Below are 27,222 nucleotides of genomic sequence, written 5' to 3' on the forward strand. Positions count from 1 at the left end.
GGGCATTCAGGATCAGAGTCACTCAGGAATGGAATTCACTCACTGAGGGATGAAAATTCTCTCATTTACTCACCCTCAAGCCATCCCAGATTTGTATTACTCTCTTTCTTCAGCTGAACACAAACGAACATTTTTAGAAGAAGTGAATGGTGGCCAGAACTTTGAAGGTCCAAAAAGCATATAAAGGCAGCATAAAAGTACACCATACGATTCCACTGGTTAAATCCATGTCTTCAGAAGTGATATGATAGGTGTGGGTGAGAGATGGATCAATATTTAAGTCCTTTTTTTTCAATAAATTCTCCTCCCTGCAATCGAATGTGAATCGCCATAAACAAAGGAAGAATGTGAAAGTGAAAGTTTAGATTTATAGTAAAAAAAAAAAAAAAAAGGACTTAAATATTGAAATGTGCTTAAGTTGGATTTGTCATATGGCACCAAATGTGAAATGTAAAAACAGGTGAGTTATCTGAAGCGAGAGAGACATATTTTGTACTTCTGTTTTTATAAAAAAAGAAAAAAGTAAAAAAAGCAGCTTTATATCTCAAGGGAAAGGACTTTAATATATGCATCTTTTCATTCAGCACAATAAGCAGCATTAAGCAAACAACACATACAAAGTTTTAAATGCATACAAATTTACTCTACAATTTCCAAATGTTGTTTATATTCTGTACAGTTCTTGACTGAGTTTTAGTTAGGATGCTATTCATTGTTGAGTTTATCATACATATTTAAAACACCACAACATTGAGTTGTTATTGACATAAAAAAAAAACAAAAAAAAAAAACAAACAAAAAAAAAAACACACAGCTTACACCAGCCTAAGGTGGTTTGCTGGTCTTGAGTGGTTTAAAGCAGGTCTCCCAGCATCAGCATATCTCACAGCCTGACCAATGAAAGTGTCCAAGACCCCTCTAAAATCAGCAAACGGACCAGGCTGATCAGGATGGGAGACCAGCTAAAACCATCTTGGGTTGTTTTCAGAAGGGATGTCTACTTTTCTCGCATATCCACTATATTCACGTTGTGGACACTGAGATTTTACATACAATCTGACATATTCAACCATAACACAGGCCAACACAATGATGAAAAAGTACCAGTCAGACTGTCCACAAAATGCTAATTCATCTTGTAGCATTACCTGTGCTGTAGACAGACAACTGTAACACAAGTTTTACTCTGTTTACAGACACAAACTGCGACTTCTGATGTACTATGATGTCAAACATCCTGGTCGAGACAGACAACAACAGTACAGCAGCCATCATACAGAAGTACAATACATAATTGGTCTTGTGTTCAGTGCTTTGGATTGAATAACCATGTTCTGTTTGTTAACACTGTTCAAATCCAGCCATCAGCGACAGCGCCAAGGACTCCACTGTAACAAAACACAGGAACATACATTGTGAGTAATAGGCTTCCAGCTTGAAGGTTCAAGGTTAAAGCTGCAAAAGTGTGGGAGAGAAAATTTGAGTGGCTCTGACAAAAATATGTCTGGGTCACATTTTTCATGACAAGCACATTTCCCCCCAAATTTCTCATTACGGTAATATGTCTGGATGTTTTACTTTATTGTTTTTATTTCTCAATGATGATTGTTATTACAGCAATGAAAATCATGACTTTCTAGACATTTTTATTTTATTAAAATCTGAATAAATGCAAGTACAAACAATACTACCATAATTTATAAATACTTTACCATTTAATTAATACATATTTTTTGCATTACAACAGAATTATATGTTTTTGTATTACAGTAATGAGAACTGGACTGTGAGGTGCTTAAAGGGATAGTTCACCCAAAAATGAAATTCAACAGGAAACTCCAGCGCTGCGATACAGCACAATGACAGCAGGGGGCATTCAGGATGGAATGGAATTCACTCACTGAGGGATGAAAATTCTCTCATCATATACTCACCCTCATGCCATCCCAGACGTGTATGACTTTCTTTCTTCTGCTGAACACAAAGATTTTTAGAAGAATATCTCTGCTCAGTCAATGCAAGTGAATGGTGGCCTGAATTCTGAAGGTCCAAAAAGCACATAAAGGGAGCATAAAAGTAATCCATAAGGCTCCAGTGGTTAAATATATATCAGAAGCAATATGATAAGTGTGGGTGAGAAACAGATCAATATTTAATTCCTTTTTTACTATAAATTATCCTCCCTGCCCAGTAGAAGAATGTGAATGTGGAGATTTATAGTAAAAAAGGACTCTCCCACACCTATCAGATCACTTCTGAAGATATGGATTAATCCACTGGAGTCGTATGGATTACTTTTATGCTGCCTTTATGTGATTTTTGGACCTTCAAAATTCAGGCCACCATTCACTTCCATTGTATGGACCTACAGAGCTGAGGTATTCTTCTAAAAATCTTCATTTGTGTCCAGCAGAAGAAAGTAAGTCATCTAGGATGGCATGAGGGTGAGTATATATGATGACAGAATTTAAATTTTTGGGTGAACTATCCCTTTAATTGTCAATGTTGAAATGCAGGGAAATATTATTCGTACAAAAAGTCTTTATTTTTATGCAATAGAGTAAATATATATTATATAACTTGTATAGTTTATTTTTTTCCTTTTGAATTTGGGGTAAAATGGAAATGTTATGGACAGGCTTTGTTAGATTTACCCAGTCACTTAAAGTAATGGAGTGGAGAACTTACAATGAGGAAATGAGCCTCTGCACACAGCCTTGTTTAAAATAGTCACCAGAAACATGTGACAGTTTTTCAAATCCGACTCCATTTTGTCAATCGACTCAATTCTGCGGAAGAAAAGAAACACATATAAGGAATTGTAAAAATGAAAAGCAAAAAAGTAAAAAAGGGAAGTGAAACCTCAAAAAATGAAGTGAAAATTGCAAGACATCTGTGGAGAACCCACAAGTGATATAGCTCTGAACTTACTTCCAGGCCCCAAAACCAGCCTGCCATCTGTCAGAGAAGATGAGCACCAAATTTAGCACCTTCGTGATGGCCTCCTTCACAAAACTGACCTGCAAAGACACAATAACCTGAAGTGATGAATCTAAATATTATGTAAATTGGACACTGAATTGAATCAAATGTAATGTTGACAACATATAAAATGCTTTCAAGGTATTTCGGGGCTTTTTGTGACAGATGCAATATCTGGTCAGTGTAATTCCAGCATACTTTCTCTCGGAGCAGGCATCGGTCATGAATGGTGGACAAGTATCTATAGTGGATTTTGATGAGCTGGTCCAGGTCCTTTGCCTCCTGTACTTGATGCTGAAATTCAAGACCTGTACTATGAAGGATCTGAAGAACATAAAAATTGATTAACATTTTGAAAGAGTGAACTGATACTAATCTACTCATCAAATGTAACACATACCCTTGTCATAATGTAGGTGTGCAGGCTGTTGACAAAGTGCATAAGTTTGACTCTCAGGAGAAACATTCGGTGAATCTGCTGGTTTATGGGCTCTTTGGCTGTGCTCTCCTCAGACTGGCCTCCTTCTTGCCTTTTAGCAGCTACCGTCAAATCTGAGGGAAGATTCTATTTTAAGATCCCGTATGAACTAGTGAACTGAAATCACCCTGATCTGTCAGTAAAGTAAATAAAGATAGTTCCTGTGTCACATGGGAAAAGATAGAGAAGACCCGTGACAGCTGCATGGAAAGGAGTTACAATGGCTCTATGAACTAAAGATACAAAATTAAGTGGGCAGGGACGTGACGCCATGCAAGGTTTGGACGTGTGAACGGCGAGCTCTGCGCACTTTGCTAGTTTTAACACTATTAATGACATAAACCAGTGAGATTCGATACACTCTGTTCCATAACTATTCTAGGAGGACAATATGTCAAAGAATTTAAAATCCTCGGGTTCTGGAGACATTAAAAGACACTTACGTGCTTGGGCTGACACCCCTGGGCAAGCCCCGAGCCTGGGAGTCAATTTGGTCGGAGAGGTGGGGGAAGTTTGGCAAGGGATGTTGGGCATGTCGGCGATGCTGACGGGGGTCGTTGCTGACTTGGAGGATCTTGCTGTGGTGCGTCAATCGATCGCTGCCATGGAGGTGGGATTCTCTGGGGTGGTTTCAGGAATGGGGGATGTCGAGAGACGGATCGATTGTCTGGGGTCATCGGAGAGGGAATTGGCTGCTGGTCCGTTGGCGACCGGGGTGGATTTGGAGCGTGTCCGGGAAAGGGTTGGAGGACGTGGAGAACCGTGGCCGGCGGAGTGGCGTCCGAGTCGTTGCGGTTCCTGAGGCCAAGGAGGGTCAGGATGTGGAGGAATTCCCGGACGGGCTCTTTCCGAATCTGCTTGACATGGCAGGCCATGGGCTGAGGGTCGGGCGGGCTCACGGGGTTCTGACTCGGTGGTCCGCTGGGGGAGACAGGCCCCGATCGGTTCTGGCCAAATTTCTGAGATCATCCGATGGGGATCTTGTGTTGCGCGAGGAGTAGGGGAAGGCTTTTTTGGAAGAACCACAAAATTTTCTTGTTCCCAGCCGGATCATACAGTATGCATCATTCACCAAAAAATCCAAAGCATGAGAACTCGTGGAGTTTGAAGGGAATATTAAAAGTGCCGAGGCAGAGCTGAAGCACCGAATGTTGTCTGATGGCCTCAGAGAATTGACCCGATTGAAATACAGATATACAGTTGTGCTGAAAAGTTTGCATACCCTGGCAGAAATTGTGAAATTTTGGCATTGATTTTGAAAATATGACTGATCATGCAAAAAAAAACTGTCTTTATTTAAGGATAGTGATCATATGAAGCCATTTATTATCACATAGTTGTTTGGTTCCTTTTTAAATCATAATGATAACAGAAATCACCCAAATGGCCCTGATCAAAAGTTTACGTACCCTTGAATGTTTGGCCTTGTTACAGACACACAAGGTGACACACACAAGTTTAAATGGCAATTAAAGGTTGATTTCCCACACTTGTGGCTTTTTAAATTGCAATTAGTGTCTGTGTATAAATAGTCAATGAGTTTGTTAGCTTTCACGTGGATGCACTGAGCAGGCTAGATACTGAGCCATGGAGAGCAGAAAAGAACTGTCAAAAGACCTGCGTAGCAAGGTAATGGAAATTTATAAAGATGGAAAAGGACATAAAAAGATATCAAAAGCCTTGAAAATGCCAGTCAGTGCTGTTCAATCACTTATTAAGAAGTGGAAAATTCGGGGATCTCTTGATACCAAGCCAAGGTCAGGTAGACCAAGAAAGATTTCAGCCACAACTGCTAGAAGAATTGTTCAGGATACAAAGAAAAACCCACAGGTAACCTCAGGAGAAATACAGGCTGCTCTGGAAAAAGACGGTGTGGTTGTTTCAAGGAGTACAATACGACGATACTTTAACTAAAATGAGCTGCATGGTCGAGTTGCCAGAAAGAAGCTTTTACTGCGCCACAAAAAAGCCCGGATACAATATGCCCGACAACACCTTGACACACCTCACAGCTTCTGGCACACTGTAATTTGGAGTGATGAGACCAAAATAGAGCTTCATGGTCACAACCATAAGCGCTATGTTTGGAGAGGGGTCAACAAGGCCTATAGTGAAAAGAATACCATCCCCACTGTGAAGCATAGTGGTGGCTCACTGATGTTTTGGGGGTGTGTGAGCTCTAAAGGCATGGGGAATCTTGTGAAAATTGATGGCAAGATGAATGCAGCATGTTATCAGAAAATACTGGCAGATAATTTGCATCCTTCTGCACGAAAGCTGCGCATGGGACACTCTTGGACTTTCCAGCACAACAATGACCCTAAGCACAAGGCCAAGTTGACTCTCCAGTGGTTACAACATAAAAAGGTGAAGGTTCTGGAGTGGCCATCACAGTCTCCTCAAACGACATCTCAAATGTGCAGTTCATGCAAGATGACCAAAGACTTTGCATGACCTGGATGCATTTTGCCAAGACGAATGGGCAGCTATACCACCTGCAAGAATTTGGGGCCTCATAGACAACTATTACAAAAGACTGCATGCTGTCATTGATGCTAAAGGGGGCAATACACAGTATTAAGAACTAAGGGTATGCAGACTTTTGAACAGGGGTCATTTCATTTTTTTCTTTGTTGCCATGTTATGTTTTATGATTGTGCCATTCTATTATAACCTACAGTAGAATATGAATCCCATAAGAAATAAAAGAAATGTGTTTAGCCTGCTCACTCATGTTTTCTTTAAAAATGGTACATATATTACCAATTCTCCGAGGGTATGCAAACTTTTGAGCAAAACTGTAATACTATTTTTTCATGTAAGGTGGAGTTTTGGCTATTCAGGGCAAGACAGTTATACTTTGAGTTGGGGGACAAGGCAGGAAAACTTGTGGCTGGATATATAAAACAGAGATTAATTTCTTTTTTAAAAAGAAAGTGAAAGGCCAACACGGAGCGGCAGCAGGAGAGAGAGAGAGGAGAGAGAAAGAGAGAGGAAAAAAAAAAAAAAACGTACTCGCCGGTTCTCCGATACGCCATAGCCTGGTCCTCGGCCACTCCTCCACCCTCTAGTGGACGATAGCCGCGCCTCCCTGGGCGGATCGGAGGCAGTCCTCCGGACCCTGGCGGAAGGAAAGCCCCGCCGCGTTTCCGGTGGATGGAAGGGGTCTCCCCCGCCCCTGCAGAGGTTCTCCCGCTCCAGGTGGTCAGCCAGGAGCCCCTCCCCTCTCGCGGTCCCCGGTCTCAGACCCCGCCGCGTTTCAGCAGCTTGTAGGGGTCTCCTCTGCCCCTGGCAGCGGCCCTGACAGCTCTAGGCGGTTGGTTAAGAGCCCCTCCTCCCCTCGCGGTCGGCGGCCGTTCCTCCGCTCTCAGGCGGCCGGGCTCTTCCGTCCCCCGGCGGATGGCCGCTGCTGCTCCGTTGGGGTGGATGGTAGTGGCGAGGACTCTACTACGGCGCATCCCTCCTCCTTCCCAGATTTCGGCACCAGTGTAACACATTTGATGGAAAGGAGGCGGCGAGAACCGGCTTGATAACATAAATAATATTTTAATAATAAACTAAACCAAAAAGACAACCACACACACAGGTGTCAGACAGCTGTCCATAACTCTCTCTCTCGCACTGCCGTCTCCGGTTGGCCTTATCCCTCTCAGGCTTAATCAGCCTAATTAGGGGCCGGGTGTGTGGAATCATGACCCGGCCCCGCCCTCCGCCCTGCCACATAAGGTTATGACACCTCTTATACATATAAATCAGGTGGGGTTTATTCAGGGCCATAGCTCTTCTGATAACATTAGGCGTTTCATCAATATCATGTGGTCATTGGCGAATGATCAGACTCCGGTCGCTGCCATCTCACTTGACGCCGAAAAGGTGTTTGATATGGAAGAATGGGATTATCTTTTTAAGATTTTGGAAATGTACAGATTCAGGAATACTTTTATTGTTTAGATTAAGTTACTTTATAGACACCCGGTAGTAACGGTACAAACGAATAGATTAATTGCAGATTATTTTACTCTGGATAGGGGCACCTGGCAGGGTTGCCTTCTTTCCCCATTATTGTTCTGTCTTATCCTGGAACCATTAGCAGCTGTGAAAAGAAAGGAGGATGATTTTCCAGGTGTGGTGGCGGGAGGTGTGGCGCATAAGCTTTTGCTTTATGCAGATGATATTTTATTATTCGTCTCCGACCCTACTAGATCTATGCCTTGCCTCCACAGAATTATTCATTCCTTTTCTAAGTTCTCAGGATACAGAGTTAATTTTTCTAAATCCGAAGCTTTGGCTCTGACAGCGTACTGCCCGGTAATGGCTTTTCAGCCGGATGCCTTCCAGTGGCCCAAACAGGGCATTAAGTATTTGGGTATTTTATTCCCAGCAAATTTGTGCGATTTAGTTGATTTTGATCCTTTAATAAAAAGGTTTGAGCGATGTGGACAGATGGGCTTCATTACATTTATCTATGATTGGGAAGGTTAATGTTGTTAAAATGAATTGTATTCCAAAATTCAACTACCTGCTACAGTCTCTCCCTATAGATGTCCCCCTCTCTTATTTCAAGCAATCTGATAGCATAGCAAAATCCTTCATTTAGAATGGTAAACATCCCAGATTACACTTCAGTAAATTGCATAGGCCGATTGACAAAGGTGGGCTAGGCCTACCCAAGATTTTGTTTTATTATTATGCATTCGGACTCAGACATTTGGCTCAATGGCCGCTTCCACCTGAGAGAGCCCCTCCCTGGTTTTGTATTGAACAGGAAGTTCTTGCCCCTATTTCTATCAAACTATAGGATAAGTTAAGCTACACTCCGTTATCTCGCATTTGCACTCGGGATGGACAAAAGTGTCCAGAGTGTTTAATTCGGACATTTATTTAAATGTTGCCTCGAGCATATGGCTGAACCCAAAATTATGTATTAATAAGTCCCCTTTCTGCTGGTCAGAGTGGATTGTGAGGGAGGTTAATACACTCTGTGACCTATATGAGAGTGGAGTGTTGAGATCCTATGAAAATTTGGTTCAACATTTTGGGATTCCCAGATCTCAGTTCTTTAGGTATTAACAGTTGCACCACCTGCTCTGTACTAATTTTGGGAGTAGCATACAACCCACTAAAGTGGCAGATACTCTGGGAGTGGTGATTACTGCTTTTGGAAAAGGTCATAAGGTATCAGTGTATTACTCCCTGCTATTTCAGAGTCTGGAGTTCGAAGCTTTAACTTCTATCAAGAGATTATGGGAGAAAGATTTAAACTTGGTATTGGAGGAGGGAGTGTGGGCTAGGATTCTAAAAAACATCAAGTCTGTATCTAGAGATGCAAAGGTGCGTCTTATGCAATTCAAGATTTTACATAGATTCTATTGGACGCCCTCTAGATTGTATAGACTTGGTCTCAAAGAAACACCCACCTGCTGGTGATGCCAATCAGAAGATAGTGACACAACCCATGTTTTTTGGTGGTGTGTTAAGATCCAAAAATTTTGGTTGAAGGTTCAGAGTTTTATGTGTGACATATTAGGCACTCAAATTTCATTTTGCCCCAGATTCTGTATTTTAGGCGATGGGGTAGTCATCAATATAGGGGATAAACACATAAAAAAATTGGGTACTAACCAGTGTTATGATCGGAAGACAAATTGTTTTAAGGGCATGGAAGTCGGCTGGAGCACCCTCATTTCAAGAGTGGTGCACAGAGATGGAGAGGGTGGCGGCTTTCGAGGAAGTGTCATGTAGAAAGCTGGGGATCTGGGATTCGTTTGATGGGAAATGGGGCAGCTATTTGCCATTTTTGGAGGGCTCTCGGGGAGGGGCAGTAGAGAGAGAAGCATAGTCTTAAATGCATGTGACTATTATATATGTATATATACTGTATACATTTTTTTTGTGTGTGTGTGTATATACTTATATGTGACCGCAGGGATGTTTGTTGAGGGTCAGGATGGGGTTGGGGATTGGGGAGGGGTAATAGTGGGGGTTAAGTATTAATTCTGTGTATATGTTTTGCTTTTCTTTGATATCTGTATGAATCAATAAATAAATGTTAATCAGAAAAAAGATACAAAATTAATCTGCCACTCAAGAATAAAGGAAGATTTGTGTCTGACCCCCCCCTTTTAATTCGATCAAAGAATACAGATTAATGTAACCTTGTTGCTTTTCTTGGCTTGTGCATACAATAGTGTAATAAAAGAGTATTAGTATTAGTAATCCATACTAATTGCTTCTCTCTGATTTTATTCCATATAACCAGAAGTAGTGAGAACTTCTCCATCATAACTTACCACTGAATCGCAATGTGTCCAAACTATATTTAGCCCATTTGATTTGAAGTAACAGTAGGAAGACCTGATTGTAGATTTTCTGACACTCTGAACTAATAACAATATCTACAGGCCATGGAACCTGGTGAGAGACAGACAATAAATACAACCATTATATGATTACAATAACTCAAAGCAGAATAGAATAATTGCAGTAGTCAAAATCAAATAAATGCATTAAATAAATGTTGGATGTGCAACCTTATAACTCAGCGTAAGACCATCAAGGTTATTGACTGGCTGTTTTTTTCTTGCAGGGTCAATCGTTTCGAGAAATATTGACAGCCTGTGGAATTGAGAGAAAGATTTTTATTAAACCACAAATAGGAAGGATATTGAGTGGTAAAAGGTAGGTTTGAATGGTAAACCACAGAATCTCAAGAGCAGCATTGTTAGATAAGTGGCAGTACCGACTGCTGTCCTCTGGGTGGCGCTGTCCAACAGCCTCTTGCAGCTGAACATTAAGAAATGCCAGCTGCTGCCAGCTCTCCTTCTCCAGAACTTTGTCAAAGATGGCTGTGTAGAAATCATACATAGTGTCCCCAGCCTCCAAGAGGAAGTAGTTTCTCATTGCCTGCAAGTATCCCAGTAGCCTTAGATAAAAAAAAATATATATATATTGATGAACTAAATGCTCTTTAAACCATCTAAATCTACATTTAGGTTCATGTACAAAAGATTCTTCAGCAGTATTTCACCTATAGTCCTTCTTCAGGGTTCTCATGAGGTTTCCGCAGCATTCGATATATCTCCTCTCAATATGTGGGTACAGACAGGAGCGTAGAGTGAGCTCAAAAGTTTGACATGTAACAGACTCCGAGGAACGGTCCAAAATCACACTACCGCCAGAGAATTTCTCATGGAAGTCATTCTGCTCTAAATATAGCCTACAAGAGTTGGGGAGGGAATTACTTCAGGTGGAAAATGATATAATGCATCCTAATGATATAATGATCCACACCAAACACTGTTTAGAGTCTTTGTTTACAAGTTACAATGAGACTGAAGAAAGTTTTAATCTTTTTTACAAACACAAATTTGAGTTAAGTTTCTGCTTAGCATTTTGCTTTTTATATGAAATGTTAACCAACAGCAAATCATTATGCAATTTAACATGCGCCTGCCGTCACCTTGCAAAATTGATAGCCAGAAGGGAGTCATGAATGTCGTCCAGCTCCAGATGCCGTGCCACAACGGACTGCATCTTGATAAGGCTTTTCTTAGTAGCCTGTTGCTCTGTAACTGTATTTGTGGGTGACTCTTCTCCATGGCGAAGGCGTGTCTGTACTGATTCCAGGAAAAGCGTGTACAGACTCTTCCTTTCGGCATCTGTAGAAGAACACAAGTGTGGGAAATACTAAAACAATCTTGTTTGTTATCTAACAAGTCTAATTGCTATAACAAACATAGACAAAACAGGACAAATTTAAGCGAAAACAGAAACATAAATAAAACAACTATTTCAAAAATTAAAAAAGAAAGACTAAAACGCATAAAACAGCTGTTTGAGGTGTTTCCTTTCCCCAGATCCTCACTGACCTCTGGAGGAGCCATCTGGCTGCTCGGTCTCCTTGCAGTCCAGGTTCTTCAGTAGCTGCATGGATTTGCCTGCCATGATGATCTGCTTAAGTACAGGCTTGAGGAAAGACACCATGGTGTGTTGTCTGCTACTAGAGGCCTGCTCCCCCCCAGAGCTTCCACTGGCAGCATCACTTAGCCTCTCCTCGCTCTCCACAGGCTCAGATATGCTGTACAGTGTGTAAGTGGCATACCAGAAGTCCCTGTGGTTTACTGGTACATCTTTGTTCCTAGTAAACACCACCAAACATGATTTAGGCACATTATGCAAAAGCATGTATGCATGTCCCACTTATATGCTGTACATACATATACACTTTATTGGGAACAACTGTACACCTACTTATTCATGAAATTATATAATCAGCCAAATGTGTGGCAGCAGTGCAATGCATACAATCATGCAGATACAGGTCAGGAGCTTCAGTTAATGTTCACATCAACCATCAGAATGGGGAAACAATGTGATCTCAGTGATTTCGACCGTGGCATGATTGTTGGTGCCAGTATTTCTGTAACTGCTGATCTCCAGGGATTTTCACGCACAACAGTCTCTAGAGTTTACTCAGAATGGTGCCAAAAACAAAACAAAAAAAAACATCCAGTGAGCGGCAGTTCTGTGAACAGAAATGCTTTTTTGATGAGAGAGGTCAACGGAGAATGGCCAGACTGGTTCGAGCTTACAGAAAGGCTATGGTAATTTGGATAACCACTCTGTACAATTGTAGTGAGCAGAATAGCATCTCAGAATACACAACACATCGAATCTTGAGGCGGATGGGCTACAACACCAGAAGACCACATCGGGTTCCACTTCTGTCCACCAAGAACATAAAGCTGAGGCTGAAGTGGGCACAAGCTCACCAAAACTGGACAGTTGAGGACTGGAAAAATGTAGCCTGGTCTGATGAATCTCGAATATCTGCTGAAGCACACAGATGGCAGGGTCATACTTTGGTGCCAACAGCATGAATCCATGGACCCAACCTGCCTTGTGTCAATGGTCCAGGCTGGTGGTGGTGTAATGGTGTGGGAAATGTTTTCTTGGCACACATTGGGCCAGTTAATACCAATCAATCATTGCTTGAATTCCACAGCCTATTTGAGTATTGTTGCTGACCACATGCATCCCTTCTTGGCCACAATTTACCCATATTTTAATGGCTACTTCCAGCATGATAATGCACCATGTCACAAAGCAAAAATTATCTCAAACTTGTTTCATGAACATGACAATGAGTTCACTGTTCTTCAGTGGCCTTCCCAGTCACTGGATCTGAATCAAATAGAGCACCTTTGGGATGTGATAGAATGGGAGATTCGCAGCATGAATGTGCAGCTGACAAATCTGCAGAAATTGCGTGATGCAATCATGTCAGCATGGACCAGAATTTCAAAGTAATGTTTCCAACATCTTGTGGAATCCATGCCACGAAGAACTAAGGCTGTTTTGAGAGCAAAGGGAGGCCCTCTGCAGTATTAGTATAGTGTTCCTAATAAAGTGCTCAGTGAGTGTACTTGTGTGTATATACATGTTTCTTGTACCTCTGAATTATAAACTCTTTTGCTGGGTCAAATAAGTGACCATGAACAATCCATTCATCCACAATCTCAAGGTATGGCCTGACCGTTTCTACCCAGAGAGAGAAAAGAAGTGCCACCTGAGAGGAAGGGGAAAATGGCATCATTTTGTAGGCATAAATTAAAATACTTCTATAATAACCAATGCCAGACACAGTAACACTTACGGACTGCTCGGAGGCCTCACCCACACTGTCATATTCTATGATGGCCTTGTAAAGGGTGTTGAGTAAGTGTGAGGCTCGTAACACATTGGGCGTTCCGGGCGGGACCTCAGCCACTCCGGTGCAGAAAACCCTGTGAAGCACTGTGATCTGAGCCAAATGAGGGCTTAATCGTTCTAACACGGCTGACAGGGTCACAGTCTCATCTGTGGAGAATTGATTTGTCAATATTCATTAATAATAACATGATCAACTTGTTTTTGTTACATGCAGACACTTCCCTAATTTAATGTTCTCAAACTATAAATAAATACATAAGACAATGGATAAGACAATAAGAAGCTTGTTCAAGTGAAGCCTGCCAAGATTATATCATGACACTAATACAAGGCAAAGCAAGCATCATTATTACTATTGCTCATACTTTGGGTGGGAGATTGAATAAAGTATTAAATATTAAACATATTTTGTGCTACGGACATAATGATACCTCAAATCATGTGGATTGTTGAGGAGAAGTGTGCTATTACTATTGGCATTAATCAGTACTCGCATTGTAAAAACTCTAATGTAAATATCTTGTTAATATTTACTGTTAACATATTTTTATTCAAAGTGTTGCATGCAAACACACAGACATAACAGACACCAACCTTTGCCAATAATGTCTCTCTCTATCGTATTGAGCTCTTCTTTAAAGGTGGTAAAATATTTATACAGGGCCCAAACAAATGCTTGGTAAGTCCTGAAGGGAGGCTCTGAGCTCTTCTTGGAGGAAGCAGAAGGGTTGAGTCCTGGAGGACAGGGCTCTGCACTGTGGCCAGTCACTTCATCGATAAACCTCTGCAGTCGGGAAACAGCCTGCCCATAAGCTGCTATGTGCTCCAGTACTGACTGAAGACAGTTCTGTAAACACACGTATGATTACACATGAAAAGTACCTGAAACCCAGAATCCTTTGATTCCGTCTTACACAATTAAAAAATATATTTTAAGTAATGCTGTCAATTAAATGCACTAATTTAGTGCGATTATATGAAAAACAATGCGTAAATTTTTTTACGGAATTAATCATGCCACCGACCCATACGTAAATTCCGTAATAAAGAACGTTCCTACTATTGGAGCAATTTGGCAGTAGGGGACAGTCAGCTCCAGCTGTACAGGCATCAAGCCTCATCAAACTAACGAGAGCAACAGGCAGCCCAGCGACAGCTGGATTGAGCAAGGACTTTTTTTCTTTTTTTTTTACCCAATTTGGAATGCCCAATTCCCTATGTACTCATGGTCGCATAGTGATCTGCCTTAATCCGGGTGGTGGAGGACGAATCCCAGCTGCCTCCGCGTCTGAGACCGCGAACCCGCGCATCTTATCACGTGGCTTGTTGAGCGCGTTGCCACAGAGACATAGCACGTGGAGGCTTCACGCCATCCATCGCGGCATCCACACTCAACTCACCACGCGCCCCACCGAGAACTAACCACATTATAGCGACCACGAGGAGGTTACCCCATGTGACTCTACCCTGCCTAGCAACCGGGCCAGTTTGGTTGCTTAGGAGACCTAGCTAGAGTCAGAGCAAGGACTTTGACCAAGTACAACAGAATGCAGAATTCTCTTCCTTTTCCTTTTCCTTTTTCAAAGTGTCAAACTATGCTTAACTTAACACAGCATCCTAATCACAGAGCTTATGACGAGATGCGTTGCAACCAAAGCTAGAGGCTCCAAAAAGCATCTAGACCAGTGCTTCTCAACCCTGTTCCTGAAGCCCCCCCCCAAAACTGCACATTTTGTATATCTCCCTTTTCTGACACACCCAATTCAGGTCTTGGAGTCTCCACTAACGAGCTGAATCAGGTGTGTTTGATTAGGGAGATATCCAATATGTGTAGTGTTGGGGGGCCTCCAGGAACAGGGTTGAGAACCACTGGTCTAGACCATCAATTAAAAATAGCACAGATGGAGCTGTTCAGCCATGACGTTCATTTGTAGGCGAACACGCAAGTCTAATTCGCCAGGGGTTCCCTCGAGATTTTCCTTTTGGTTTTTATAATGGGGTTTTTGAACTTATTTGTAAAATAAGGTCTGCGCTAACATTACTTGAAGATAAAAATAAAAAAAAGGATGTAATACAATACAGCTTTAAAATTCACGTTTGAGGTAAGAAAGTGTGTCATAATTTATGTTGTAGAACAAAATGTTTACCACAGACCTTATTTTCCTCATAAGTTGAAAAACCCCATTATAAAAACCCATAGGAAAATTCAGAGAGAACCCATACCCAATTCTCTTCCAGGTTTTTGGACTACAACCTGAAAAGCTCTATAGGGTTATGTTCAATTTGGAAATAAAAAAACAAACAAAATTTTGATGTTTAATGCCACTTTTTTTTTTAGATGCTAAATGCTTTACTTTCACAATATATGTTTATTTTGTAATGTATTTGAGTTATCTACATTATAATATATTATTATATTTATAATTGTTTAAACTGTTATATACTAAATTATTTTATTTGGGGGTCTGTCTCAGTAAATATTTATATGCAATTAATTTGATTAATCAGCACATCATGTCATTAATTCGATTTAAAATGTTATTTGATTGACAGCCCTAATTTTTTTAGCTTTCTTTAAAAAATAATAGTAACTTAATTCAAATAGACCATTGCATATATACATAATATAATATAATATATCTTAAAATAACTAAACTATTAGTGAATGAATGGTAACTTGCCAAAACCAAGAATGAATATATATGTAAATATATGTTTTAATGTTCTGTAGGTTAAAAGGTTTCATCTTAAAACAGAACAATGTAAATAATTAGTCATATTTAGTATAAAAAATAATAAGAGTATCATATATTACATTGGTGCCATATTCAAATTAGTACCATTTTAGAAATCCTCCACATCTTCCGCAAAGATTTTAACTCAGGAAATTCTTTAATTTAAAGGGATAGTTCACCCAAAAATTAAAAGTCTCTCATCATTTACTCAACCTCATGCCATCCCAGATGTGTATGACTTTCTTTCTTCTACTGAACACAAACAAAGATTTCTGTAGATCCTTTAAATGCAAGTGAATGGTGGAGCTTTGAAGATCCACAAATCACATATAGGCAGCATAACAGTAATCTATACGACTCTAGTGGTTAAATCCATGTCTTCGTGGAGTCACGTGATGCCATGCGAGGATAGGATGTGTGAGAAGTTGGAGGACATGGAGAACCGTAGCCGGTGGAATAACGTCCATATTGTCGGAATTCCTGAGGCCGAAGAGGGTCAGGATATGGTGAAATTCCTGGATGGACTCCTTCGGAATCTGCTCGACATAGCAGGCCATAAGCTGGAAATTGAGTGAGCTCACAGGGTTCCTGCTCAGCGATTCGCTGAGGGAGACAGGCCCCGATCAATTCTGGCCAAATTTCTGAGATCATCTGATAAAGATCTTGTGTTGCACGAGGCAAGGAGTAAAGGACGGCTTTCTTGGAAGAACCACAGCATATTCTTGTTCCCATACTTTGCGAATTCGACAAGAGGGAAACGTGATCAATTCAAGGAATGCAAGAAACTTTTACATCAATGGAAGGTTACTTTTGCACTGATATTCCTGGCCAAATTGAGAATAGATGCTAAGGATAACCATAAAACATTCACATGCCCACAGCAAGCGATGTCCTTCATAAAGTCAATGGAGTAAGTCATCTTGTGGTACTCACGTTGCAGCCGAGTGGACCGGCTCACTGAACATTCACTTGACTGTTCGTGGAAACCGAGCGCTTTTTTTTTTTTGTGTGTGTGCTGGTTCCGCCTAGCGGCTGGAGTTTATTTTGTAGAGTAACACACCTTCAGGACAGCTTTATGGATGAATCTACATGCTCTTTGTACTTATTCCTCCAATTGGCTGCAGTTTGTTTTGTGGAGTATTTTTTGCAAGACATTGGAGTGATTAAGTTGCACTCATGTTGCAGCCGAGTTGACCGGCTCACTGAACATCCGCTTGACTGTTTATGGAATCAGAGCGCTCTTCTTGTGCTGGTTCCGCCTAGTGGATGGAGTTTATTTTGTAGAGTAACACATCTTCAGGACAGTTTTATGGATGAATCTACATGCTCTTTGTGTTTATTCCGCCTACTGGCTGGAGTTTGTTTTATAGATTATCTTTTGCTGTGTAATTCTGTCTCACAAAATTTGTATAGAAACACCGGACTTGAGTAATCCAACATCAAAGTTGTCGCGGGGGTTCTCGTAGGCGTGCATGGACTGTTTGAGTTTGGAAGGCTGGACGACAGTTGGCGCTGTCGTGCGCGGGGTTAATGCGCACGTTTTTCTTTTTTCTGTTTGTTTGGTTCTGGGGTATGTTCAGGGTTTGATGGATGCAATAATGCTGGAATGTGGTCTTTATAATCTTGTTTTTGACACACAATCAATTTTTTTTTATATGTCAAAATGTCAAATGTTAATATGAGTGAACTGTCTCTCTCCACGTGGAATATGAATGGGTTGGGGCACCCCATAAAAAGAAGGAAGGTTATTTCTCTTCTTAAGCATAAGAAATATTATATAGGAGAGTTGCGTGGCACAATGCGAGGGTCGGATGTGTGAACGGCGAGCTCTGCGCACTTTGTTAGTTTTAATACATTTTATGTAATAAACCAGTGAGATTCGATACACTCTGATTCTTAACTGTTCTAAGAAGAAAATATGTCAAAGAATTCAAAATCCTCGGGCTCTGGAGACTTTAAACATTAAAGATTAAAACATTAAACATTAGAGATTAAAAGACATTTACGTGCTCAAGTTGAAGCCCCTGAGCAACAGGCCGAAAGCCCGGGACTCAATTTGGCCAGTGAGGTGAAAGAGATTCAGTGTCCACTATTGAACATGTCGGCAGTGCTGACAAAGGTCGTTGCTGACTTAGAGGATCTTGCTGTAATACGTCGCTCGATCACTGCCATGGAGACGAAATTCACTGAGATGGTTATAAGTATGGCAGATGTTGAGAAACTGATCGATTATCTGGAGTCATTGGAGAGGGAATTAGCTGCTAATCCGCTAGCGACCAAGACAGACTTGGAGCGCATCTGGGAAAAGTTGGAAGACCTTGAGAATCATAACCGGTGAAATAATGTCCGAATTGTTGGAATTCCTGAGGATGAAGGCCGAGATATGGTGAAATTCCTAGACGGGCTCTTCCCGAGTCTGCTCGACATAACAGGCCATAAGCTGAAAATCGAGCGAGCTCACAAGAGTTCTGGCTCGGAGATCCATGGAAGGAGACAGGCCCCGATCAATTCTGGAAAATGTCTGAGATCATCCGATAAAGATCACGTTACACGAGGTGAGGAGTAAAGGAAGACTTTCTTGGAAGAACCACAACATTTTCTTGTTCCCAGACTTTGCGAATTCGACAAGAGAGAAACGTAATCGATTCAAGGAATGCAAGAAACTCTTACATCAACGGAAGTTCACTTTTGCACTGATGTTTCCGGCTAAATTGAGAATAGATACTAAGGATGGCTGCAAAATATTTACATGCCCACAGCAAGCGATGTCTTTCATAGAGACAATGGGATGAGTTAGCCATTTGGTGATTTTCATGTTGCTCCCAAGTTAGCTTGACTCGTTGAACATACACTTGACTGTCTGAGGAAGCTGGATGCATTTATGTTCCTTTTTGTTTTGGTTCTGCCTAGCGGCTGTAGTTTGTTTGGTGGAATAACACTCCTTCAAGAAACTTTTGCATCGATGGAATGCAAGAAACTCTTACATCAACGGAAGGTCGCTTTTGCACTGATGTTCCCGGCCAAATTGAGAATAGATACTAAGGATGGCCGCAAAATATTTACATGCCCACAACAAGCGATGTCTTTCATAAAATCAATGGACTGAGGAAATCATGGTGTGTTTCTCACGTTGCCCCCAAGGGAGCTTGACTCACTGAACATACACTTGACCATCCAAGGAAATGGAGCGCCTGTTGTGTTTCTTTTTGAGCTGGTTCAGCCTAGTGGCTGGAGTTTGTTTTGTGCAATAACACTCCATCGGGACAGTTGTGGATGAATCTGCACATGCCTTGTGTTTATGCCTCCTATTGGCTGGAGTTTTTTTTGTGGATTATATTTTGCAGGACATTGGAAGGATTAGGTCATCTGCTGTACTCATGAACAGCCAGCTCACTGAACATTCGTTTGACTGCCCAAGGAAACTGAATGTTTTTTATTGTATTTATTTTTTGTGCTGGCTCTGCTAGCGGTTGGAGCTTGTTTTGTGGAGGAACACACCTTCGGGACAGTTTTCTGAATGAATTTACACGTTCTTTGTGTTTATTCTGCCCATTGGCTGGAGTATGTTTTATAGATTATTTTCTGTTATGTAATTCTGTCTCACAAAATTTGTATAGAAACACCGGACTTGAGCAATCCAACAGCAAAGTTGTCACGGGGGCTCTCGTAGATGTGCATGGACTGTTTTAGAGCAATGGATGCTGGTTGGCACTGTTGTGCGTGGGGTTAATGCACACGTTTTTATTTTTTCTGTTTTTTTTTTTTTCAAAATTATTGTATTCAAAATTTCTCCTGTTAATTATTGATTGGGATTGGAGTAGCACAATAAACTGCATCTGGGATTTCATTCAGTTTACACTCTTGTATTCTCTGTGTGTGGGCCTTCTGGTAACAGTAAAGAAATTTATATAATGTACACACACACACACACACACATACATACATATATATATGTATATATATATATATATGTGTGAGATCAAGCTTTTGACACTTGAGGGACTTTCACAACTGCTACACAAGGTGAAAACATTAATTGATGCTCAAGACAACAAACTACTATATGCATACTATACTTTATGTAATTATCTGTAATGTAGATTGTGAAGAGCAGTATAAAATAAAAAATATTTTTATCTCTTATATTTGTATAAATTATGAAAGGGGTATGAACATTTATGAGACAAAAGGGAATGCAAACATATCTTCTCAACTATATACTGTATACTATTTGTTAAACCTCAGATTAATGGGTTATCAACTGTCTTCCTTTTCTTCTGCTTTCTATCTTGTTTTCTGAACAGCAATCTAAATCGAGCAATTCTGTGATTTGTCGAATAAAAACAGCCACTTGGCTCCTTAATGTTTCAGTTTAGGAACCAATGGCTCCTTAGTAATTTTTTAGTCTGGAGCCCTGATAATACATTTCAAAATACTCAAACCAGTGTTTGGAGGGAATATGCTTGGAAGATACAAATGAGATTTTTTATAACACCTGTTATTCAAAGTAAATACAATAGTTTGGTAAAAGGGGATTGTTGGCGAAACTTTGGAGAAAATAAAGCTCATTACAGTCATATTCTATATGGTTGCTCTAAGCTGACAACTTATTAGAATTAAGTGTTTAAACAGATTAACTTAATATTTAATTACACAATAGAAATACATCCAGAAAACCTTATTTTGGGTAAAATGCCATTGTCCTTAAGAAATAAAACTAAACCATATACATTTAGGTTAATCACACTAGCTCTAAAACAGATTAAAAATTGTTTTGGTTTAAACCAGAACCCCCTCAATCTCAAAGATGGAGTGAAATGATTTCGAAAATATACCAAATGGAGAAAGTAACATTTAAAATAAATTATATAAGCCTGGAATGTGAACATAGCCACAAGTGAACATGGGATTTGCTCAAAAACATTATAATTAATAGACAGACTATTCTCTTCCGATCCTTGATTTTAAATTTTTGAACATAATTATTGAAATAATTATGAGGTATGATGTCTGATGTATGATGATCTCATTTAATACTTAAAACGAGTATGTGATATTTTAACTTTCCTGTTCATTTGAAATAAAATATAACATTTAATGAATGAATTACACATGCCATTTATGGAATATGCTTGAAAATACTGTATATAGTTACTGAAATTACCATCCTGTTTTTCTTTTTTTTTTTTTTTAAATGTATGCTTGGATGTATACATACATATATACATACATATATATATATATATATTACATAAAGTATTTTATGCATATAGTAGTTTGTTGTCTTGAGCATCAATGAATGTATTCACCTTGTGTGGTAGTTGTGAAAGTCCCTCAAGTGTCAAAAGCTTGATCTCATATATATATATATATATATATATATATATACATATATATACAGGCGCATCTCAATAAATTAGAATGTCGTGGAAAAGTTCATTTATTTCAGTAATTCAACTCAAATTGTGAAACTCATGTATTAAATAAATTCAATGCATACAGACTGAAGTAGTTTAAGTCTTTGGTTCTTTTAATTGTGATGATTTTGGCTCACATTTAACAAAAACCCACCAATTCACTATCTCAAAAAATTAGAATATGGTGACATGCCAATCAGCTAATCAACTCAAAACACCTGCAAAGGTTTCCTGAGCCTTCAAAATGGTCTCTCAGTTTGGTTCACTAGGCTACACAGTCATGGGGAAGACTGCTGATCTGACAGTTGTCCAGAAGACAATCATTGACACCCTTCACAAGGAGGGTAAGCCACAAACATTCATTGCCAAAGAAGCTGGCTGTGCACAGAGTGCTGTATCCAAGCATGTAAACAGAAAGTTGAGTGGAAGGAAAAAGTGTGGAAGAAAAAGATGCACAACCAACCGAGAGAACTGCAGCCTTATGAGGATTGTCAAGCAAAATCGATTCAAGAATTTGGGTGAACTTCACAAGGAATGGACTGAGGCTGGGGTCAAGGCATCAACCACACTCAGACATTTCAAGGAATTTGGCTACAGTTGTCGTATTCCTCTTGTTAAGCCACTTCTGAACCACAGACAACATCAGAGGCGTCTTACCTGGGCTAAGGAGAAGAAAAACTGGACTGTTGCCCAGTGGTCCAAAGTCCTCTTTTCAGATGAGAGCAAGTTTTGTATTTCATTTGGAAACCAAGGTCCTAGAGTCTGGAGGAAGGGTGGAGAAGCTCATAGCCCAAGTTGCTTGAAGTCCAGTGTTACGTTTCCACAGTCTGTGATGATTTGGGGTGCAGTGTCATCTGCTGGTGTTGGTCCATTGTGTTTTTTGAAAACCAAAGTCACTGCACCCATTTACCAAGAAATTTTGGAGCACTTCATGCTTCCTTCTGCTGACCAGCTTTTTAAAGATGCTGATTTCATTTTCCAGCAGGATTTGGCACCTGCCCACACTGCCAAAAGCACCAAAAGTTGGTTAAATGACCATGGTGTTGGTGTGCTTGACTGGCCAGCAAACTCACCAGACCTGAACCCCATAGAGAATCTATGGGGTATTGTCAAGAGGAAAATGAGAAACAAGAGACCAAAAAATGCAGATGAGCTGAAGGCCACTGTCAAAGAAACCTGGGCTTCCATACCACCTCGGCAGTGCCACAAACTGATCACCTCCATGCCACGCCAAATTGAGGCAGTAATTAAAGCAAAAGGAGCCCCTACCAAGTATTGAGTACATATACAGTAAATGAACATACTTTCCAGAAGGCCAACAATTCACTAAAAATGTTTTTTTTATTGGTCTTATGATGTATTCTAATTTTTTGAGATAGTGAATTGGTGGGTTTTTGTTAAATGTGAGCCAAAATCATCACAATTAAAAGAACCAAAGACTTAAACTACTTCAGTCTGTGTGCATTGAATTTATTTAATACACGAGTTTCACAATTTGAGTTGAATTACTGAAATAAATGAACTTTTCCACGACATTCTAATTTATTGAGATGCACCTGTGTGTGTGTGTTTCCTTCTCTTTTTTTCTTTCTCTTTGATGTATGATTTGTATATTGTTCTTAGTAAAAATATGTACAAATAAAAATTATTAAAACATGTTTTTTTTTTAAATAAATATGTTACTTTGCCTGAATTTGTTCAATTTCCAACAATCAATCTAAATTTGGGCCTGATGGGGGTGCTGAATGTGGTACTGTACAAAAAAAAAATTTAAACAAGGGATAAATATTTGAGATATTTTATAACAGCATTTTATATTTATATCGCTCACATTAGTCAGATGTGTGACCACGACATCATTCCTTACAGTAACCTTGCCATCACTGTGCTGGAAAATGAAAAGCTTCTTAACCCCAGAGAGAAGCCTGAAAAGGAGCAGAAAAGACCAAATGATTGCATATGAAAGTTGAGTAACTTGAGAGTAGAAGTATTTTGTTCCATTATCCCTGCAATCTTGGCTGATATAGGCAATTGTATGGGGTTCACGTTCTGTCAAACAGGTGTAATCAGTGCTAAAAATGTATTTATAGAATCAGACAACATTCTTGGGAGCAATCAGCTATCCTTATAATGCCTTCCCTTATGGGGTGAGTACACACTCTAGTGTCTTTAAACGTTGCAGATGTAATCATAGAAATATCTCCATTCTAGAACCCCTCATTCCTTGTACCGGTTTCAACTTGCATCCTAATCCTTACCCACTGATGCAATCTTCAAAACACTGTACATTCTTTTGGTAAACACGTGTCTGTCAAGATTATAAAATGTAAACACGGCAACAGATCTAGTCATACCACAGAGTTTCCCGAATCACTTGAGTCTCTGTAACAAAAGACTTCTCCTCTGGCAGGTAGAGAGGCCCAGTGTTATACAGGTGCTGATCCCTGGAGAGAAAGATAGTGACTTAAAAAAATGTATGCAAAATGATAAGTGTGAAGTCTGAATTGCATTTGCTTCTAAAATCCCACAAAATCATTAAAGAAAATCTGAATCAATGGACTTGTTACAAAAGCAGTAAAGTTAGAGAAAAGTAAATCACAGATTTATGTATCCTGTGTGTTTGTCTAAGGATGTCTTACCAAACATTATAGAGGTTGGAATGCAGGTGGAGGCTGTGTGGAAACCGGGGAGAGTTAGGAACCCAATACGAGGTGACAATATGCTGCTCCAACCAAGCCCTGGAGTCAGGCTCACCCACTATAAGAGAAAGGTTTGGTAAAAACTTGGAGTCTTGACAAGAACTTTCATTAGTTAAAAAAATAATGTGTGTTGTTGGTGCTGTTCCTCACTAGTCCAGGTGACTTGGACGGTCTTGTCATTCTGCTCGTGGTCCTCCTGTGGAGTCCTGTCCACCTGTATACCAGAATCTTCTCTGCTCAAGGGCTGTTGACTATCTTCCTCTTCACTTTCATCCTCAGACCACTCCTGCCAAAATAAAAATCAAATTACTTGTGCCACTTTGTTCTTGTATATTCAGCATAGTATAGAATAATATTGAGAAGTTAGGCCTCGACAGCCTAGATGGAACTGGAAGAGTTTATTTACATTTTCTGCACTGAAATCTCAATCTGTGGGATGGATATAAACATGGTCTGATGTGATAAACAGAGCTGAGAGTACTACACTCTTATTCTTAATCTTATTTCATAAATGAAAATGCAAAAAAATGGATGAGTGTTCTTCGAAATTTGTAAATGATGGATGGTTAAAATTCTGCAAAAATCAGTGGAGATTTCCAGTAACCAAGATTTATCATTGGTAAGGCTACTAGATATTGTAGGCTTTCCTACCTGCAACTGTTCTGCCGCAAATACAGAGAGGGACCAGACTGAACCGAGTAAATTACCTCAGTAATTTTTAAATAATACTTTTATCAACTGTGAGGAAATTTACTCCCTATGGTCTGAATGGCCGGGTCTAAGGGGGTATTTTGTAAAATAATTTTAACACAGAACTTATCTGATACTAGTGTAATAGAGTTCACTCACTGGAGTGTCTGGAAAGGGTCCAGTATCAATATCTTCTCCCTCCATGAGGTACTTGGCCCAATCAAACGTGTCCTCTTTCTCTGTAGGATTAAAATGTAAATGTATTTAGATCAACTGTCTTAAAAATATATTAGCCACATTTCTGTCCAACAGTATGCATTTGCAACCTCTTACCCGTTTCTTTCAGTCTGGGTCTTTCACAGAAGTTTGTGTTGGATGGAGAGTCAGACAGGTGGAGTAGTAAAGCCACCATACTGTAGTGAACATCAGTCTGCAAGTACACAGAGAGAGTGACAGAAGTATTTAGTGCATTTACTAAGGTGGGTGGGTTATTCTCTATATGGATGTCAGTGTTTCTTATAGGGATGTGCACAAGTAATCGATTAATCGAGTACTCGTTCAGCTTTAAATATTCGACTAGTAAAAACACTACTCCAATATTGCAATTTGATTTTCCTTTGTGCCTTTGCCTGCCGTGGGCAACACTGAAACTACTTTTCTCACCTAAATCTTGCCATTAGCTCTCCCAAAAAGAAAATTCTGCCATTATTTAAAGTGACTGTATTGCTTCAGAATACTTGGAAAGTATGTTTATATGTGAGAGTGCAAATGTTTATTATTTTTGTGTTCATTTTTTAATCTAGTTCTTGTTGTTTATGCATAGTGCTCATTTTTTTAAAAGACAAAAGTACGTTTTTTTTATGTGTTAGAGTACTTGACTGCAAAATTACTCTAAATGTCCATCCTTAGTTTCTTATCTCACCTTGATTCCGTCAGTATTAGGAAGAGGAGAATTGAGGAATTCCTCAGTTAGCCGCTGCCAGCTCTCTGCTTTACCCAAGTCAGAGTGGACCATGAGTTTCTCGTGAATCCTGAGAGAGAGAGAGAAATAATAATTTCATAAAGATATCAGCGAAACAGAAAAGGGGGGAAAACAGTCAATGAACGTGTGCAGAATTGTGCAAAGCCTCAAGTACATTCCTACCCATTTATGGATCGCTGTACATTGTGCCCGTTGACATCAAGAAAACGGTGAAACCTATTAACATGGGGGAAAAAAAACATGATAAGTTCCTTCTCATTTTAGGTGCAAAGTAGGTGCCTGCCCAGTAGGCGATATGCACGAAGAATGTTTATCACCAAAAACAAATGAAAAAAATGTGAAAATGAAAGTGGAGATTCATAGTAAAAAAAAAAAGGTCTTAAAGATATATCTGTTTCTTACCCACTCCTATTATATCGCTTCTGAAAATATAGATTTAACCACTGAAGTCTAATGGATTATTTTATGCTGCCTTTATGTGCTTTTTGGACTTTCAAAATTCTGGTCACCATCCACTTGCATTGTATGGGCCTACCAGGCTTGCATATTTCTCTAAAAATATTGTTTGTGTTCAGCAGAAGAACATGTGAATCAAACCTCTGGTATGGCATGAGGGTGAATAAATGACAGAATTTTCATTTTTGGGGTGAACTATTCCTTTAAGTGTACAAAAGTATTTCTTGTTTTCTGTTTCCCACCAGGGTTTCATTATTTTATTGTTCCTTATTCTTTTCAGCATTTATCTATTTATTACACTTTCATTGAAATCTAATGAAATTTGTTCAGTTCCATTTTCGCAAACACCTGAAAGTGCACAAGCCATTCAAGTGATAAATAAATGGATTAAATGTACCCTTACTTGAAATTGGACCAGGTAAACTTAAGTGCCATTTGAAAGTTCTGATCCTCCTCATCTTGAATGCCAGTTAAATGTGAGATCAGTCTCTTGGTCTCCAGATCCAGCTCCTTCTCAAATCTGCTCCAGTGAGCCATTTTGATGATCCCAACTAAGCCAAAACAAATAGCGACCTATATTAATGCATGTTAATGCTTTCTACTTCCTTTGCTTTGTCCCACGGGTTTATTGCATGTCTTTTGTATGTAATTAGTTATTTATAAGCACAAACCTGCTTTGTTTGTTATGCTGTGACAGACGAGCCGTTGACAACAGCTGAAAGCTAGCAAAATAAGAAACCCATGAGGACAAGGGCTGTGGCTACATACGTGACAGATAACTCCCAGTAATAATCCTTCGGCGAAAGTCGGGTTCAGGACTGAGTTTAATTTTTCTTTTTTTTTTCTTTTTTTTATGTCGTTTTCGATATTACATGTATTATGATTTCTCCCGTTGCCGCCTCTATGGCTTTAGACGCTTCTTCTGTGGTGCCATGAAGAACAATCATAGCGCTGAGGTGAACTTTACTGCCACCTACGACAGGTCCCGAACATGACGAGATGCAGCACATCAACACTGCTCGAGAAGAAACCTAACACATACACTATATTGCCAAAAGTATTCGCTCACCCA

At 39.8% G+C, this 27,222-nt stretch overlaps 2 protein-coding genes across 3 annotated transcripts in view; one reads left to right on the forward strand and one right to left on the reverse strand.

The window, feature by feature from the left end:
• LOC127445710 (fibronectin type III domain-containing protein 9-like) overlaps positions 1–27,222 on the forward strand; it is a 123,671-nt gene that overhangs the window by 50,810 nt on the left and 45,639 nt on the right. The gene's annotated exons all lie outside the window — the stretch shown is intronic.
• On the reverse strand, positions 538–27,071 carry tubgcp5 (tubulin, gamma complex associated protein 5). Of its 2 annotated transcripts, none has more exons than XM_051705927.1 (24): positions 26,919–27,071; positions 26,554–26,701; positions 25,857–25,910; positions 25,635–25,743; positions 25,046–25,142; positions 24,872–24,951; positions 24,173–24,308; positions 23,963–24,080; positions 23,678–23,767; positions 23,155–23,248; positions 13,766–14,018; positions 13,116–13,318; positions 12,913–13,028; positions 11,329–11,597; positions 10,920–11,118; positions 10,488–10,676; positions 10,200–10,382; positions 9,991–10,075; positions 9,751–9,871; positions 3,383–3,534; positions 3,181–3,306; positions 2,932–3,020; positions 2,689–2,789; positions 538–1,388 (listed from the first exon to the last, which is right to left on the reverse strand). In XM_051705927.1, the coding sequence occupies exons 2-24, from the start codon at positions 26,685–26,687 to the stop codon at positions 1,342–1,344; spliced, it is 3,045 nt and encodes a 1,014-aa protein (XP_051561887.1). In that variant the 5' UTR covers positions 26,688–26,701; positions 26,919–27,071; the 3' UTR covers positions 538–1,341. The 2 variants fall into 2 exon arrangements, with proteins under 2 accessions (XP_051561887.1, XP_051561886.1); XM_051705926.1 differs by having other exon boundaries at positions 26,822–27,071.

The sequence above is a fragment of the Myxocyprinus asiaticus genome, chromosome 9 (genome assembly GCF_019703515.2).
Source record: "Myxocyprinus asiaticus isolate MX2 ecotype Aquarium Trade chromosome 9, UBuf_Myxa_2, whole genome shotgun sequence".
In the NCBI taxonomy this organism is placed as follows: domain Eukaryota; kingdom Metazoa; phylum Chordata; class Actinopteri; order Cypriniformes; family Catostomidae; genus Myxocyprinus; species Myxocyprinus asiaticus.